This window comes from Balaenoptera physalus, assembly GCF_965194825.1.
Source record: "Balaenoptera physalus genome assembly, chromosome: 2".
Classification (NCBI taxonomy): domain Eukaryota; kingdom Metazoa; phylum Chordata; class Mammalia; order Artiodactyla; family Balaenopteridae; genus Balaenoptera; species Balaenoptera physalus.
The window spans coordinates 145,888,672-145,906,245 of record NC_138883.1 but is presented as its reverse complement, the minus strand read 5'-3'; the positions used below and the strand labels follow the sequence as shown (position 1 = coordinate 145,906,245).

Here is a 17,574-nt window from a genome sequence, read left to right as displayed (position 1 = left end):
ATCCCACATGCCGCGCAGCAACTAAGCCCGTGCGCCGCAACTACCGAGCCTGTGCTCTAGAGCCCGCGAGCCACAACTGCTGAGCCCGTGTGCCACGACTACTGAAGCCCGCGCGCCTAGGGCCGGTGCTCCGCAACAAGAGAAGCCACCACAATGAGAAGCCCGCGCACCTCAAGGAAGAGTGGCCCCCGCTTGCTGCAACTAGAGAAAGCCCACATGCAGCAATGGAGACCCAACGTGCCCCAAAGTTAAAAATATAAATAAATAAATTTTTTAAAAACTTATTAAACAAATAAAAAGCATCATTAAAAAATTCAATGCAGAATATTTCTAGAAAGCTGCAGCTCCGGACCCTCTCAGTCTGGAACCTATTAGAATTTTGTTTGGGGATAACACACTATGAAAACAAAGCTGCAGGAAAGTTAGTCTTGCTGTAGAAAGCGACTTTTGCTAGACATCGAACGTTTAAGAGATTTTTATACTTACAAAACGGAGCACAGGTTTTAAAATTTTTCTAGCATTATAAGAGACTTTAATCTTTGCTGCCAGAAAATGCCAGTCCTGGGTATATATGAAATATTTGGAGAAGCAAACTGTTTATCCCTGAGGCTGGTACACACTGGCAGCAGGAGACGGGTGAAGTTGGGACAGCTGTAGGCAGGCCTCTGGTCTGTTTTGCCTCTGGAGGCCAGGACAGGGCAGGGAGAGCATCTGGCTAGAGCCGGGGAGGGTGGGAGCTGCCCACAGAGCTGCTCAGCCCAGCTTGGGGTCGCTCTTTATTTAGCAATCTCCTTGAGGCTGCAGTTCAGAGCTGACAGGGTAGAAGGAATAACTGACGTCTGTAGATTCCATTGATCAGACCCCACCCATGAGGTCCTCGGGCCTCAGTCTTACAACCTCAAGGAAATGAATTCTGCCAATAGGCACATGAGCTTGGAAGGTGACCCCCTAGCCTGAGATGAGATGTCAGCTCTGGCCGACACCCTGATTGAGACGCTGAGCAGAGTACCCAGCTAAGCCATGGAAACTGAGATGATAAATGAGTGTTGTTTTAAGCCACTAAGTTTGTTATGCAGCGAGAGAAAGCAAGTACAGTATCTGTTATATGTCAGGTACCGGGGCTGCAGAAATGAATAAACACCATTCCTCTCCCAAAGGCACTCACCGTCTGTTGGAGGAGACAGAAAACTTAAAAGACACAATTTAAAGCGAAAAGTTACCATGGAAATAGGAATAGGGGTGCACGTCTGGTTAACCACGGAAGGCTGGACACTCAGGGCTGCCAAACCCCCGCATATGCCAGTGAAAGAGGCATTGACCATAAAGGTGAAGATAACGTCAAGTGGGGAGGGGCAGCTCTGTTCTTTCCCCGGGGCTCACTGGCTGGGTGCCATCAACCTGGAATTTTCTGTGGCTGTGCATTCCTCCTCCAGCTACCACATGGAGGAAGCCTGTCAGCAGTAGGAGAAAACAAGGTCAACAGACAGACATAGAGTTGAGAGGTGGAAGAGAGAATCCTGAAGATGTTTGACACCTGGATCCAACTGAGCCTGAAGCCAGCTTGATGCTCAACCCTCCCAGTTAAAGGAACCAGTAAACCCTGGGGATTTTGTTACCTCCAACCCAAGTATCCTGACTAATTAATACAGATAGATAGTTGGGTAAACAGTATGGTAAGCTCTCAGTAAATTTTAGTTACTCTGGTCATGACTAAACTGATTATTGATATGAAGTAATTAAGCACTGTGAAATCTTTAAGGGCAGCCACCTCATTTCGGGGTGCTTAGCAGGGAGGACTGAGTTTTGTATGCTGAAAGAGAACATTACAATACGATCAGGCCACTCCTAAGATTCAGGACAAGGGCAGACACGTGGGGTGAGTCTTCTGTAATTGGATCAGCTGTCTGGCTTGCCTATGATTTGGGGTCACCCTGCATGGAGGTCAAGGACTGAGGTTTTTTGAAATGATGGCCTAAAGTGGCTGGACCCAAAGAAACCCCCCGGAAACAGACCCCCCCCCCCGACTTGTGTATGGTTGCTGTAGATTAGGGAGTCATAGCCCTGTGGCTCTCAGGGCCGCAGCCAGCAGGCCACGTGCCTGGATACGCCCCACGGATCTCAACTACTGGGTGTGTTTGTCTCTCTTCCCAGAAAGGGAGGGACCATACACTTGTCACGCTACACCGCATTCCAATAGGCCTCTGATCTCTATGAATGGGACGCCAGAAGAAGGCCCTAGACATTTGAACAAATCAAGTCATTCAGATCTGTGGTCAGCTCCTGCCTAGATATGGCCTTCCTCCTGCCAAACTGGCCCGCAGACCTCGGAAACTTGGGCTGGCTGCGGGTGACCTGGAGACACTGGTCGGTGCTGCTGTTCTGCTGGTCACTGCTGGATGCTGCCGACATGGAATCAGATTCTGTGACGGATGGCTCGAACTTGGCCTTAACTCTGGGCTTCAGAGGGTGCTGGGGGTGTTGGAAATTCCGGTAGCGTGGCTTTTTATGCACATACATTGGCCGGTCAAGCTGACCCTCAACGCCATCATTCCAAGATTTGTAATGCGTCCGTCTCTGGAGCTCAGGAGTCAGGCCCTGACTTTCTAAACTTTTGCCAACATAAAAATGAGGAGCCCCGTGGAGGTCGGTCAGGGAGCGTGGGTAGAAAGCCCGTCTGCTCACTTTTCTCCTCTGCATCTCCTCCTCTTCTTCACTGAGCTGTGGAGAGGCCCAGGGCATACACTGTTGCATGTTCCTGGGGTACATCTCCACAGGGTCCCCAAAGATGTCTATCTTGAAACGTCTTTCTGGCCAGAAAGTTGAATGGTTTTTTTGGTGAGGGTCACGTTCATTAACCATATAGTATCTGGGGGCACGGGACCTACGACCCCGTGGCACCAAGGCTGAGACCCTTGATCCATGGTCGATTTGCTGAAGGTCTTTTGGGAAAAGAGGCTCCGAGTGAACGTCTTCGATGTGCTTTGTAAACATTCCAGGTGTGCAGGATCTCTTCCTGTAAAGATCACCTGTGCTTGCACACAGGCCGCGTGGATACCTGAAAGACAGAGGTGGTTAAACACCTGCAGCCTTGGTGCTCACAGACCCCTATGCTGTCCCAGCACTGCGAGCCAGAACAGCAGTTCTCTGCATTTCCACTGAAACTTGTTCTGAAATGTTAATGGGTGTCCAGTGGGGAATTTCCCAGTGGTCCAGTGGTTAGGACTCTGTGCTTCCACTGCAGGGGGCACGGGTTTGATCCCTGCTCGGGGAACTAAGATCCCACATGCCGTGCAGTGAGGACAAAAAAAAAAAAAAATTTCCTAATGGGTGTCCAGTGGCTTGCATGCACAGGAGGCTTCGGGGAGCTGGGTTAAATAGATTTCTTTACTGCTGGAATTCTCAGAACCCTTAACGTAATGATGTGCACCGTGAATCTCCATGGAGGGCAAAGAGTGTTGTGCCGGTGTATTTCATCACGGAGACCTCCTTTTGTCCAGGAGCACATAGTGGGCCTAAGAACTGTGGAGCACATGCTGGGAACACTGCCCCTCACTATCTCTGCCATGCAGCTGTCCAGGTTCTTGGACACTTCCTCCCCATAGCCTATGTGGACAAAGAATGTCACCTGTCATTTCAGAAAACAGAGGATGTAAAGCCATCGGTCACTGCGGCTGCCCTGACGGTGTACCCTAAGGGGAATTCGGGATGGAGAAAAACAAGACACTGGCCCTAGATAGTTAAGATGTGTATCAAAGGAATAACTTCAATGAGCTCAGACTCTTGCATATTTCCCTAGAAGATAGAAAAGCACTAAAATCATTAACTTGAAATGTCTGTCTGTTTTGTGATTAGCAGTAAGGCTTTGATGTTCAACCACGTGGGTTTTTTCAGCAAAAACTGCTGTGTCTCCTGGCTCCTTCTTTGGAACGGTCCTTCAGAGCCATCTGAGAGGCCATGTTCCAGACCATAGTCCTCAGTAAGTCCGCCAAATAAAACATAACTCTCAAATTTTAGGTTGTGCATTTTTTTTCAGTCGACACCTAGCCAGGACTATTGGAATCTCTCCTCCGTACCAAAGCCCAATAGATACATGAAGACATCTCCTAATATAGCAAGATTTTGAATTCTTTGTTCACTTAGTCATTGTCTTTAAAAACAAAACAAACTTACCCCTTACCCCTGCCAAACAACTCTCCTATATATTATCTATATTGCTTTCACTGTGTTACATTCAGATCAGATATAATTCTCCATGTAAGTTAGGGTCAGTGCATCCTTCTAGATGTCCTACCTCCCTGAAAAGAGCGCAGGGTTCTACTGCTTTCTTATGTGTAGGTACAACTGAAATAATTGACCCATGCAAATGCAGAAATGATCTTGCCCATAACTTGGCCAGCCTGGAACTAAAATATAAAAGATCTTGCCGATAATATAGCCAGTCTGGAGTGAAAAAATGAAAAGATAAAAAAAAAATTTAAACAACAATGTCCTACTGTATAGTACAGGGAACTATTGATATATTCAGTATCTTGTAATAACCTATAATGGAAAAGAATATACAAAAGAATATATATGTATATACATGTTTATATAACTGAAATGTGTTTGAAACAAACACTTGAAACTAACACTGCTGTGTAAATCAACTATACTTCAATTAAAAAAAAGAGAGATAAAGTCCCAACTCCAAAGAGACTCAAAGGCCTTAGTGGTCCGTATTACACTTCTTTCCAGCATCATCTCTGGCTTCCCTCCAGGCTCCCTTTGCTGCAGTCATTTCCCAAAGATGCCTCACTTCTTCATAACATCATACCTTTGTTCATGCTTATTCTCCACTATGGTACATTCTTTTTTTTTCTTTTTGGTTTTTATTTTTTTATTTTAAAATTTTTTGTGTTTTCTTTATAACATTTTTTCTATATCCCCCCCAAAAAATATTAAACGGAGATTGGTTAAAGAAGTCATAGCGTATCTAGACAGTGGAATAGTAATTGAGCTTTTCCTCCCCATCTTTACTGAAGTATAACTGACAAATAAAAATTGCATATGTTTAATGTGTACAACTTGATTTAATATATGTATCCACTGTGAAATGATTACCACAGTCAAGCTAATTAACATACATCACCTCACAGAGTAACCACTTTTTTTTTTTTTTTTACGACAAATGTCATTGTCTCCTTTTAATAGAGGGAATTAATTGACTAAGAGCTGCAAACTTTTTTTAAAAAACTGGTATATGGCTTAGGCAATACTGTCTGTAACCAACCAAGAATGCTCCGGAACATATTCTAGTTTCTTTCTTAATAAATAAAAAGAATCGTACACTGTGACCAAGTGTCGTTTATCCCAGAAATACAAGAATTTTTTTTTAAGTCTTAATTTTAAAAAATGACTTTTCATTAATACCAGTTTATTACTCAACACTATGGTACATTCTTGATTCTTCTCCATTTGGTGAGCTCTTACTTAGTTTTTAAGGTCCAAGTCCAATATGATTTCTCCTATGAAATATTTAGGCATTCTCCACATAGACTTTATCTCAACACCCCTTGTCCTCTGAAAACATACTGTTTATCACAGAAGCATAGCATTGATCACATTATCTAATATTTAACTACATCCCTCTCTCACTATACTTTCAACTCTTAGAGGCAGAGATGTTTCTGATTAATCTGTAGTATCCATCACAGAGAGTACGATAGAGTTGATTCTCAATAAAAGTTTGTTGAATTAGATACTAGAGAATTCTTTACAATACAAACGTGTTTGGATTATGCTAATTTGGAATTTTTTGAGTTAGAGTGTTGTTGCCATTGACAAGCAAACAACTAATATTCTAATTAAAATTAATCCCTCCATTCATTAAACCAGGTCCCCAATGGAAAAAAAAAATTTTTTTAAGGCATTTTCTTTTCTTAGGCTATAGAAATAAATACCCTAGGTTGGCAGGAAGGTTTGCTTATAGGTCATATGGCAGAAGGCCGAGGAGGAAGAATTTGTCCTGTTTGACAAACTTTGTCCCCTCATTTCTTCTCAATACCAGCTGTCAACAGGCAGAAATGGCCTTGTGGCCTTCAGGCAGAAATGGAATTTAATGGCTCTTACTTCCTGAACCTGTTAGGGCCTTTGAAGCCCTAACGGTTTTTTTGTTTTTGTTTTTGTTTTTTGATGCACAAAAACTGAACTATAACTTTATTTTATATTTGGAAAGAAACACAACAAAAATAAGAACTAATTTTTATCCTTCTAAAACGCTCCATCAGGTTTGGATGACTGGGACAGTCTCCTCTGCTCTGAAAGATCTGCGTTCTTCTCAACGGGAAAATAATGCTTTGGTCTCCTGCTCTTTTTCATCACCTAATCCTTCCTTATCCGTTGCTGTCCCTAACATTTCAGCATCCCTAATGGCTTTTTATCCTGCTCTTAATGGCTCTGGGCCATCACTGGTAAGTATTACCCAGGAGGCAGATTTCCTGCCAAGCTGCAGTTAACTCACCTGGTAGTGTTGCGCCCCGATCTGGAGATGCCAGGAAGAGGCAAGCTGGGACTGCCTGGTCCTGGCTGGGGACTCGGGGGCGTGGGCTGGGTGATGGTCTCCACCCTGCTACTCTTGCTACTCGATGAGTCGAAATTGACCACATTGCCATTGTTTTGAGGTGTCGCCGAGTGAGCCGAGGACAGCTGGCTGCCGAAATCGCTGTCCTTTGGAAACCTCTTGGTGCTTTCGTCTTGGGTTTGGATGCGGGCTGCAGGAAGAGAGAGGGTGAGGGGAAGACAAGCTGAGGGGGGACACGCTCAGGTTGGTTTCGCTGCAAGTGTCCTGACTTCCAACAGGTGGGTCTACAAACAGTTGTGTGCACTTGCAGATACTCCTGACCCCATGGGTGACAAACATTTCATAATTCAAATCATTTCTTCACTGACAGTTGGAGCTGGAAGGGAGTGTAGGAGGAATCAAATGAACCCCGAGGCTTTACACATGCACCATCTGATGCCCCCATTAGCAAAGTGGGTTATTCACCAGCTTTGGGGCTCTGGTTCTTTATCTATACAATGGATACGATGAAGCTTAGATGATAATTAGGATTTTTTGGAAACAGTTCACAGAGCATTCTGAAAAACAGTGTGGTCTTGGGCTTGAAAAACATTAGATGACAATATTGTTATCCTGAGAAAGTTTATAGAAATCCTAGTTTGTGAAGGCAACCTGAACTAAATTATGCTTCATTGGCAAATAATACTTGATAATTACAGTGGAATTTTATAACATGAGCTGCAGTCTCTTTCCATAGCAGTTTTTAAAAAATTTTTTATTTGTTATTGGAGTATAGTTGATTAACAGTGCTGTGTTAGTTTCAGGTGTACAGCACAGTGATTCAGTTACGCATGTACATGTATCTATTCTTTTTCAAATTCTTTTCCCATTTAGGTCGTTACAGAACATTGAGCAGAGTTCCCTGTGCTATAGAGTAGGTCTTTGTTGGTTATCTATTTTAAATATAGCAGCGTGCACATGTCACTTTCCATAGCAGTTTTTATCTGTAGGCTTGCTCTCTGAAGAAGTGGATGGAGCAAACACAACCCTTAGGCCTCATGACTCTTACTCAGGCATTTTCTAGGAAGGAAACACATCCCTCCCAATTAGCTCTGCATTAAAGCAGACAAAGGAGTTGGCCAACAAAGGCTTTTTGGGTCTCGTTTTTGTTTATCTTCTGAGGAAGAATATGGACTACGTATGCCATGTTGCCATTGCCCACTGATCTTATTAGTGGCTCCAAGTGGCAGACATGTTTCCTTTGAGCTGCACCTGCCCACTTTCCCCTCCCTTCAGCCCACACCAGACTTGTGCTCCTTGTATTATCATTCTTTCTACAGGGAGGCTCTTTCCTTTTCCCTCGATGAGCCCAGATGGGAACAAGTGTGTCCAGGTGCTGCTGGGGAAGATGGGAAGAAGTGTGCCCGTTGGGTTTGGATTTCATACCAGGGAATCTCTTTTCATGGCTGGACCTGCCCACCTGGCATTGCTCTGCAGGCAGGGCCAGAGAGGACATGACCTAAGGGGCAGAGAACTGGGGAGGGGGGCTTGCAAGGAAAAAACGGGCCATTGAGAGGAAGTACACAAAAGTGAATAAGGCCAAGATGTTCTTACGGGTTTTCTTCAGATTTTTGTGCTTCTTTTTCTCTCCTACTTCAATATTTCCTTGTGATTTCAGACGTGTTTTGGGGTTATTCACAGGCCTGGGTGTGATGTAAAAATTGTAGATATAAACCAACATTTATATCCCTAGATTTTTATTGTGTCTAGTTAATCGTGAAAACCGCAGTGGAGTAGGAATTTTTATTCGTGATGAAGCTTAAACTGCTGTTTTTTTAAAGTGCTCACCAACTGAGACATCAGGAATTTTTGTTTGTACTTACCTTCTACCATTTGGGCAACCTTTTTCTTATCTTCAGATCTTGCCTAAAATATAAATGATAACCATATGTTTGTTTTGGATTTAGCAGGAAGGAGTAACAAATACAGTTAAGCCCCCTACATATGAACGGGTTCCATTCCGAGAGCGCGTTCATAGGTCCAATTTGTTCGTAAATGCAACAAAGTTAGCCTAGGTTCCCAACTAACACAATGGGCTATATAGTACTGTATTGGAATAGGTTTATAATACTATTATAAAATAATACACAAAAACAAACACACACAAATAATACATTAAAAAAAACACAAAAAATAAAGAAAACATTTCTAATCTTACAGCACAGTACCTTGAAAAGTACAGTAATACAGTACAACAGCTGGCATACAGGGGCACGTTCACATCTTTGAAAGTTCTCAACTTGAAGGTTCGTATGTAGGGGACTTACTGTACTATTCTTGGGGGTGGGGGTGGGGAATGATGTAGGTATCACTGCTAATCCTTTGGGCCATGGCTGAGCTACTGCCATTACCTGGGGACGGTGTGCTCTGGTCCTAAGCCTGTTACTTGAATGAATAAATGCTGACACCTGAGAGCTGATGTTTTATCTCTGGCAAGTTTCATTTTTAGGGGCAGCTCTTTGATAGACCATGTTGAGATTCTGCTAAGCATGGTTTGGCTGAGACACAAAAGAGAAAATATGGATCAACCACATGGGAGATGTGTGTTTCCATAAAAATGCCTTTTGCAACTCCAGATGCATTTCTTTCTTTTTTTTTTTTTTTGTGGTCATGCCATGTGGCACGTGGGATCTTAGTTCCCCAACCAGGGATCAAACCTGGGCCCCCTGCAGTGGGAGCACGGAGTCTTAACCACTGGACTGCCAGGGAAGTTCCTAGATGCATTTCTTTTTTGACTATATATGAAATGAATTGGTGTTTCTTTACATGAATTGATATTTGTGAGAGTTGTTTTTTTTAAAATGGAGAAAGGTGGAAGTTTTTTGCATGGGGTTCTGGGACTGAGTGAAGCAAGTGAGGTATCCAGGGGTCAAATTTAAGGAGGTGCTCACTATTGGGGCTGTGGGAGTGCAGGGTCGGCGTGACCCTGAGAGTCTGTGCCTCTAAGTTTGGCAGCCTGGTGCCTCGCTTGCCTCGCCCCAGTCCTGGCCCTGGGGGAGCACCTGGGGTGTGCAGAGGAGGAGAAACTGTGGAAGGATTGGGGAGTGTTGGTTTCCCTCTGACTGTTCTGAGATCTATGGTTTGAGCCCCAGATGGGAGAGAAGGTATAGTAAGTCCCCCACATATGAACCTTCAAGTTACGAACTTTCAAAGATGTGAAAGTGCGTTCCATCAACGTCAGGTGTGAGTGAAATTGCAGCTCGCCCTCTGTCTCCTATTGCTGACGGTCCTTCAGCTCTACCATCTCCCACCTCCTCTCCCTCCTCCAGTCAGTAACTCTTCTTGCCTGTTCACTCGATGCCAGCCCCTGTATGCCAGCTGTTGTACTGTACTACTGTACTTTTCAAGGTACGGTAGTGTAAGAGTCAAAATGTTTTCTTTATTTTTTGTGTTTGTTTTTTACATATTATTTGTGTGAAAAGTATTATAAACCTGTTACAGTACAGTACTATGTAGCTGATTGTGTTAGTTGGGTACCTGGGTGAACTTTGTTGGACTTAGGAACAAATTGGACTTAACGATTGCGCTCTCGGAGCGGAACTTGTTCGTATGTAGGGGACTTACTGTAATGACAACCAGAATTTAAAAGATATGAAAAAGGTGGGTCTTTGGGTCCAAACAGTGTCTTTGGGCTCAGATGTCCAACTCGACGTGGGATTAGGGAGGGACCCTTTCTTCCCGCCCAGTCAGTGCAGCCAGCAGAAGAGCCCAGTACATTGCAAGCTTGGTGTGGCCACAGGAGTGGAGCTGAAGCACTGAGGGCATGAGCAAGGCCTCTAGGAGAGGAGGCTCATTCTGGCAGTTGAGGGCCTGGGTATTCTTAGAAACAGCCCTGGGAGATCCTGGCCGGGGAGGGGTGGTCTTGCACTCTAGCAGGTGGCCAAGAGTCCTAGTAATTTGAAAATGTGACCTCACTGGTATTCCCTGGCCAGGGAAATCAGTCAGATGGTTGATGCACATTCACGATAGCAAAGGTTACGTAATACTTGCATTTTGGATCTGCATTCTGAGCTGGTGGTTGCTGAGCTTTAAGGATCTTGCGATGCTCTGAAGGTAATAGATGAGCATGCTAGGGCAGAACAGCACAGGGCGGTAAGTGTACTTCATCCCCCTTGTCGGGCTTCTGTGTTCCCTGCCAGATGTGGGCTACCCACTGACCGCCCCAACCACCCTCTGAGGACAAAATGTATCAGTGAGTTTTCAAGCTGGCAAGTGCTGGGAAGGAGCTGCTTTGCTTTTCTCTCTCCTGATTTTCAAAGCAACCTCCACTGACCTGGAATTCTGCACGGATGACAGAAATAAGGAAGGAGTGAAGATGGGAGAGGCATTTTACAGTGTATCATGGTAGGAGTATTGGATCAACTATTTGATGTTATTTCCCCTTTAAGTTAAAACAGACGCAAGTTAGCTGCACTGTAAAATTCCATGTTGAGATTAAACTTCTGGAAAATAAGATAATGATAATCACATTCAACCCCATGATCATGGCCACAGCGATCGCCGAAATGCCGTTGATGAATCAGTCATGCTCTACCTCCCTGGCCCCTGTGTGATTCAGCGTCCCTGCTCAGATCATCAGGCTCCGTAAGTGACTTTTGAATGAACTCATTGAATTTATACAATTATTGGAAAGCAGTGCTTTCTTCTTGGCCAAACATGCAGAAGTCCCCCCACAGCAGGCAGGAAAGTACTCACAAAAGAAGCAGCACAGCTGGCAGGATAAACACAGGGCTACTGACGTACCCAACCACAGAGCCAAACCACGCAGGAAAATCCTTCTCGATCGTTTCTGACACGATGTCATAAATCTTCTCTTGTCCGCTGTGAGAAAGAAAACCATAATTCCAGATTATATTGCTTTTGGCAGAAGGATCCTGCAAGCCATTAAAAAAAAAAGAAAAAAGGCTAGCTAGCTAGAGTCCAATCCTCAAAGTCAGTTTCAAAGCTAAAGTAAGTATCTGATGAATGTGAAAGATACATAACATTCCTGAAATGATTTCGTCTGAAGTAGTCATTTAATTAACATGTAGCTTTGAAGATGGGGTCAATAACCACATGGGGTATGTGTGTGTGTGTGTGTGTGTGTATAATGTGGACAAAGATAGACTCTAAATGTTATATATACATTGTATCAAAACTGACTTAAAGCAAATGCTAGGTGAAGATAACTCAAGGGACTTCTGTCTTGATGCAGCTAGATACTGTAGAATCAAAAGTGACATGGAGGGCTTCCCTGGTGGCGCAGTGGTTGAGAGTCTGCCTGCCAATGCAGGGCAAACGGGTTCAAGCCCTGGTCTGGGAAGATCCCACATGCTGCGGAGCGGTTGGGCCCGTGGGCCACAACTACTGAGCCTGCGTGTCTGGAGCCTGTGCTCCACAACAAGGGAGGCCGCGATGGTGAGAGGCCCGCGCACCACGATGAGGAGTGGCCCCCGCTGGCCGCAACTAGAGAAAGCCCTCGCACAGAAACGAGGACCCAACACAGCCAAAAATAAATAAATTAATTAATTAAAAAAAAAAAAGTGACATGGACTATCTTTTAATAAAAGCTTTCTGAGTTTTGGAAGGGAAAGATTGACCAGGTACAATTTCCTTCTAGCCTTGGAGCAATGCCGTTTCCCGTTTTGATTTGGAGTGGGCTGTATCTTTTAATTAATTCATTAATTAATTTATTTATTTTTGGCTGTGTTGGGTCTTAGTTTCTGTGTGAGGGCTTTCTCCAGTTGCGGAGAGCGGGGGCCACTCTTCATCACGGTGCGTGGGCCTCTTACTGTCGCGGCCTCTCCCGTTGTGGAGCACAGGCTCCAGACGCGCAGGCTCAGTAGTTGTGGCACACGGGCCTACTTGCTCCGCGGCATGTGGGATCTTCCCGGACCAGGGCTCGAACCCGTGTCCCCTGCACTGGCAGGCAGATTCTTAACCACTGCGCCACCAGGGAAGCCCGGCTGTATCTTTTAAAGATGAGCACAGAGATGATCATACTTGAGGGCAGCCTGCTTAGCAAGGAAAGGGCAATGGTCTTGGATTCAAAAGACATGAGTCTGAAGTTTTTCTCTGCTGTTGACCTGTTTGGTGGGCCAGAAGGAGAATTCAGTTCAATGCAGGGGTCCTTCCTCTATAGCTGTCAGTAGCTCCAGGCAGAGTGGACTGAACTAAGAAAACTCACCTAAATGGCCCGCAATTTAGAGATGGCTTGTACCGGACAATAGCAAAAATGGTTGGCAGCATGCATAGGAAGAGCATAAACAGGAGCATTGCCAGGTAGAAGTTGTTGGATCTGTAAAGAAACCAAATGCCAGGCGCTGAGTTCACTCTCTGGCCAGCTGCCGATGATGTATGTGCACCGCCCCCTGCCCCCCACCACCAAAAAAAAACAACACAGAAACCGTAGCCCTGACTCTTTGCAAACAGAAAAATCTTCCTCCCATCACTGCCTAGGAAAGGGTCTGTTGTAGGATCACAGGCAGTTTAGCAAACTAGAAATGGATGCTCAAAGGGGATTCGTGGATGACTCAGCCCAACCTGCTCATCTACTAAACGCTTGCTGAGCACCTGTCCGCCTCAAACCAAGACAGGGGCGACCTCGTGGCCATCGCACAGTAAACTTAATTCATGGAAAAATCTTAGCACCTTTGCCCCACCCAGCTGAGTCCTTACCTAGTGGTTCCCTGTCCTGTTCCCAGCCTTGAACTTGTCCCCTATGTCTGAGGATGGTTTGACTCTTTTGTTATGGTTCTTGACTCTCTCACTTGGATGTCTCTCTCACTTGGATGTCTCTCTCAACCTCTTATCTGCTCTGCTCCTGGCTGCTCAGGATGAATGATCTGCCTGAGTAAGCCCTGGGCCCTGGGCCCTAAGCTGGTCTGAAAGCTCGGCTGCCCAGGCTTCCCCTGAGGGCAGCACAGGTCTGTTTGGTGTGCAAGGCCCTGTATATAGTCCTGAAAAGAGAATGAATGGTCTGTTAACCTTGAGACTCTCAGCCAGCATGCTCTCTCTCTCTCTCTAATGAAATAGACTGGACTAGAAGAGAACAGAAAATATCAGGGCACATACAATGTGGTTAAGTAGGTGAGTGTTAATTTGTGAAACCTTTCTCTATTTATATACACACATTCTCTTTATATATAAGTATAGACACACACACACATATATATATACTAAATATATGTGTGTATCCATTTATATGTATGTTTGTGTTATGTATATTTATGTGTGTGTATATATGTATGCATGTATTTTTATATATAGGCATACATAGATGTCAATGAATATACACATTCATATATAAATTATATATAAAACGTATATATGAATATGTGCATCTACACTGGTCACTAGGTGAAAGATACATACACTGTCATGCTGGTTATTGTCAAAAAGTTTGAAAGACACTGATACACACCCACATTGATACCTATTATGTCAAAATAAAATAAATGAGTTCTAATCAAGGTGTTCAAAATGTGATATGAATTCACCAAAATGGCTAAAGTGAAAAATACAGAGAAGAACAAGTGTTGACAAGGTTGTGGGACAACTGGAACTCTCACATGATGCTGGTGCGAGAGGAAAGGGCGCCTCTGCTTTGGCAAAATAGTTGGCGCTCTCTACTAGAGGAGAACACGTGCGTGGCCTGTGAGCAAGCAAGCGCAGTCCTAGGTATGTACCCAACCAAGGACATGCGTGAGAATGTTCAAGGCAGTGTTATTCATTATAGCTAACCACAGGAGGATGGATAAAGAAATTGGGGGGTGTGTCCTCAATGAGGTGATTCTCACAAGCACAATATTGAGAAGAAGACAGGAATAAAAGAGGTCATACTGAGTGTGATTCTATTTACATCAAGTAAAAAACAGTGCGGCAGGGGGAACGAATTACGCTGTTAGAAGCTGGTAGTGACTGGAATCGAGTACAAGGGGGCTTCTGGGCGTTGTTCTTGCTCTGTTTCTCCATCTGGGGGCTGGTTACAGAGTTGTGTTCAGTTTATGAATATTCATCAAGATGGATATTTGTGATGTGTGCCCTTTCTGGATGATTATTAAACTTCAGTAAAAAGTTGTAAAAGATGTGGCATGAGCTTAAGAAGAGTCACGATTCATTTGAAGGGTGGGGTATTGGCAACGGCTTCAGGGAGGAAAGGCAACTGGAGGGCGGACAAGATTTTGACAGGCAGGGAGTTGGGGAGACCCCCTTGCTGGAGGTCACTCTGGCTAAGGCGAGTGTGGGTGATGTGAGTTCTCTCTGCGAAGCGGACTTGACGCTCACTGACCTGGAGGCTCTGAAGACTTGCTGGTGGGGCACGTTGCAGGTCAGCACGGCCCAGCTGCGCAGGTACATGAGCCCGATGAGTTTGAGGACATTGAAGGCAGGGAGACATGGCGAGAAGAAGGCCCCCATCCTGAAACCACAATGGGAGGCCAGTTAGCGTCTGTTCTCCTCTGGTCTATCTTTGTTCTGAGAGCTTGAGATTTATACTCTGTGCTTAAAGAACTGAAGAAGCCCCTGGAGATCTGAGACCCCAACCTTTCCATCTGCTGGAGATAAGACAAGTCACTTCTGCAGATGAGCAGGGAGTCTGTTTTAAAATATCCCCTTGGCACAAGGATGCTAAGCGTCTCCTGCCTTTTCACACTTAGCAAAGGAAAGGCCCTCTTCCGGTCAAGAGGCAAATAGATAACTGCGGTTTCGGGCAAGCTCTAGATTTTGCCTGTCTATGGGGCTGGTGGGGCTAGGTTAATAAATTACTGACTTTCCAATTTGATCAACATTATGTGGAGAAGAGCTACTTTTGTTGGACCTTGTGCTAAACATCTTCACACATTTTGGCCCATTTAACCTTCTGCAACCATAAAAGGAGGGGTAAAAATCCAAAGCTTTTAGACATGAAAGGTGGGTCTGGGAAAAGTAGGTGATTTGCTCAGAGACTAATAAAAGGGTGACCCTATATCATCCAAACTGAGAGACCTTTGAGAGTGACAGATGTGGGATAGCATCCCAGGAAAACAGAGGTATATCTACCCTGCAAATAAGTGCCAAATATGGAATGAAACCCAGATCTTCTGACTTTAAGGCTAAATCTGCTTATACTGGATGTTCATTCAATACAATACCTGTGAAGTTTGGATTTAGCAGCAGGAAAATAGATACAAAGAGAGGTTTAATAAGTAAAACTCTTTTTCAAAAAAACTTCTGGTTTCTCACATCAGGCAAGACACTTAGCTTCTCTTTTCCTCAGTTTCCTCATATTTAAAATGGAGAAAATAATACTAATTACCTCACAGGGTTTCTATAAGGATTAAACCAGTTATTACAGGTAAAAACGTGCCTGACATTCTGGCAAACGTTAAGTAAATGTTCTGTATTATTTTTAGTACTGTATTTGTGAAAATATTTTTCAAAATAAGTGGGCTCTAAGAATACAGAATTTGAGTCAAGCGATATTACTTTATATTCCATTCCTCCTGCATTTTACTGAATGATTATGAAGAGAGACTTTGTCTTCTGAAGGTATGGGACACCCAGGTTCTTCTTCTTTTTCGTCATTTGCTTGTATTTTAACAAATAGCACTTTTTGTGGTCCAGCAGGGAAAGCCAGAGATGGAGGGATGGTTAGGGAGCGCTCCGCCGTGTCCCCATGGACACACACGTCCATGTCGATCAGATGATCCCTTTCAGCCCTTAGTATCTTTAGGAACATGATTGCCTTGGCTGGGAGTTGCCCTGGGTGAGCAGACTTCCCCTAAGATGGGTCTATCTGTCTGGGGGATGGTCTTGCACCTGGGCTCAATGTCCACGTGAGAGTACGGAAGGAGAGTGGGTAGCTGAAGGCAGGCTCCCCAGCTGTGACACAGCCACTGATGGAGGTCCTCCTCGGGGGTCAGCAGCCTCTCCTCCTAGCCTCCCCGCAATCTTCCCCAGCAGCTTATTCGACTGGTTCTTGTGCAGTTTCGTTTGTTTTTCAGTGACCGATAGTGGCCTAAAAATGGACTATTTCCTTCCTCATTCCTTTCTGCAAAATGCTTAGAAAACCATCACTGAAATTACTACCTATGTGAAATAGTTCAATTAGAAACTGTTTATGTCCTTTCTTGACTCTTAGGACTGTGTTTATTATGGTCATGTCCCATCCAGACTCGGTCAATTAAAATCTTAGCCCAGATTAGATGTAAGCACAGCAGGAAGAAACTTTGCTACGTACCAAATCATTCCTTGGTTGTAGACTAAATGTAACACGTTCTCTGCTATTTTGAATTCCCCGTATTCAGGCTACAAGAGAAAACGACCTTCATTAAAAAACGTTCCAAATTTCTTTGCATAAACCGCTTCATTATAGTCAAATACACAGAATTCTTTGCTCGCCTAGATACGTAGAGATCATGGTCTGTGAGGCCATCCCAGCAAATGGTACATGTAAGAAAGAAATGGAAACTCAAGCTTTGTACAGCCTTTCCCTCTTCCCTCACGTATTTTCTCTCAGCCATGTCAGTTTCCCAGCCTGGCCATCAGAAAAGGACGGATCTGGCCATACGAACTTCCCCAATGGACACGGCATCTTACTTACAAACTTGCTCTCCAGGTCCCAACACCAGTAGTCACTTAAGTACCGAACGAAAAGTCCTCGGAAGAAGTCTATGAGCAGAATGCTGGCCACGGTGAAGAGCATGTCAATGATGGACAGCTTCAGCATCTCCTGCAACACAAGGTGTCCTTGGATGCCACCACGCCCTGCCCTTCCCATGGTCCACCTCTTCCTTGGGGCCCTCCCTTCTCTCTTCATTCCCACGGCTTGAGCCACTGGGCCCCCTCCAATGGCGACTTCACTTTTGGCACATAATGGCTGCTCAACAAATACTTGTTAATTTGAATTTTGATATCTGAGGCCAGCTTTACACAAAGCCAGGGGAAAAGTCTATGGTTCTGAGCCACAGGAGACTACTTGAGGTGTTATCATGGGATATAGTGAAGGTGAAAGGCAG

The 17,574-nt window shown here is 44.5% G+C and overlaps 1 protein-coding gene across 1 annotated transcript in view; it reads right to left on the bottom strand.

The window, feature by feature from the left end:
- Window positions 1–889: 889 nt before the first annotated feature.
- TMC3 (transmembrane channel like 3) overlaps window positions 890–17,574 on the bottom strand; it is a 53,799-nt gene continuing 37,114 nt past the window's right edge. Inside the window, exons 14-22 of the mRNA XM_082448919.1 lie at window positions 17,160–17,288; window positions 16,797–16,864; window positions 14,868–14,996; window positions 12,765–12,875; window positions 11,294–11,419; window positions 10,578–10,667; window positions 8,422–8,459; window positions 6,500–6,749; window positions 890–3,055 (exon numbers count right to left, since the gene is read on the bottom strand). Of these exons, the coding sequence (XP_082305045.1) occupies window positions 2,236–3,055; window positions 6,500–6,749; window positions 8,422–8,459; window positions 10,578–10,667; window positions 11,294–11,419; window positions 12,765–12,875; window positions 14,868–14,996; window positions 16,797–16,864; window positions 17,160–17,288 (1,761 nt within the window). The 3' untranslated portion in view covers window positions 890–2,235. The remainder of the gene's footprint in view (window positions 3,056–6,499; window positions 6,750–8,421; window positions 8,460–10,577; window positions 10,668–11,293; window positions 11,420–12,764; window positions 12,876–14,867; window positions 14,997–16,796; window positions 16,865–17,159; window positions 17,289–17,574) is intronic.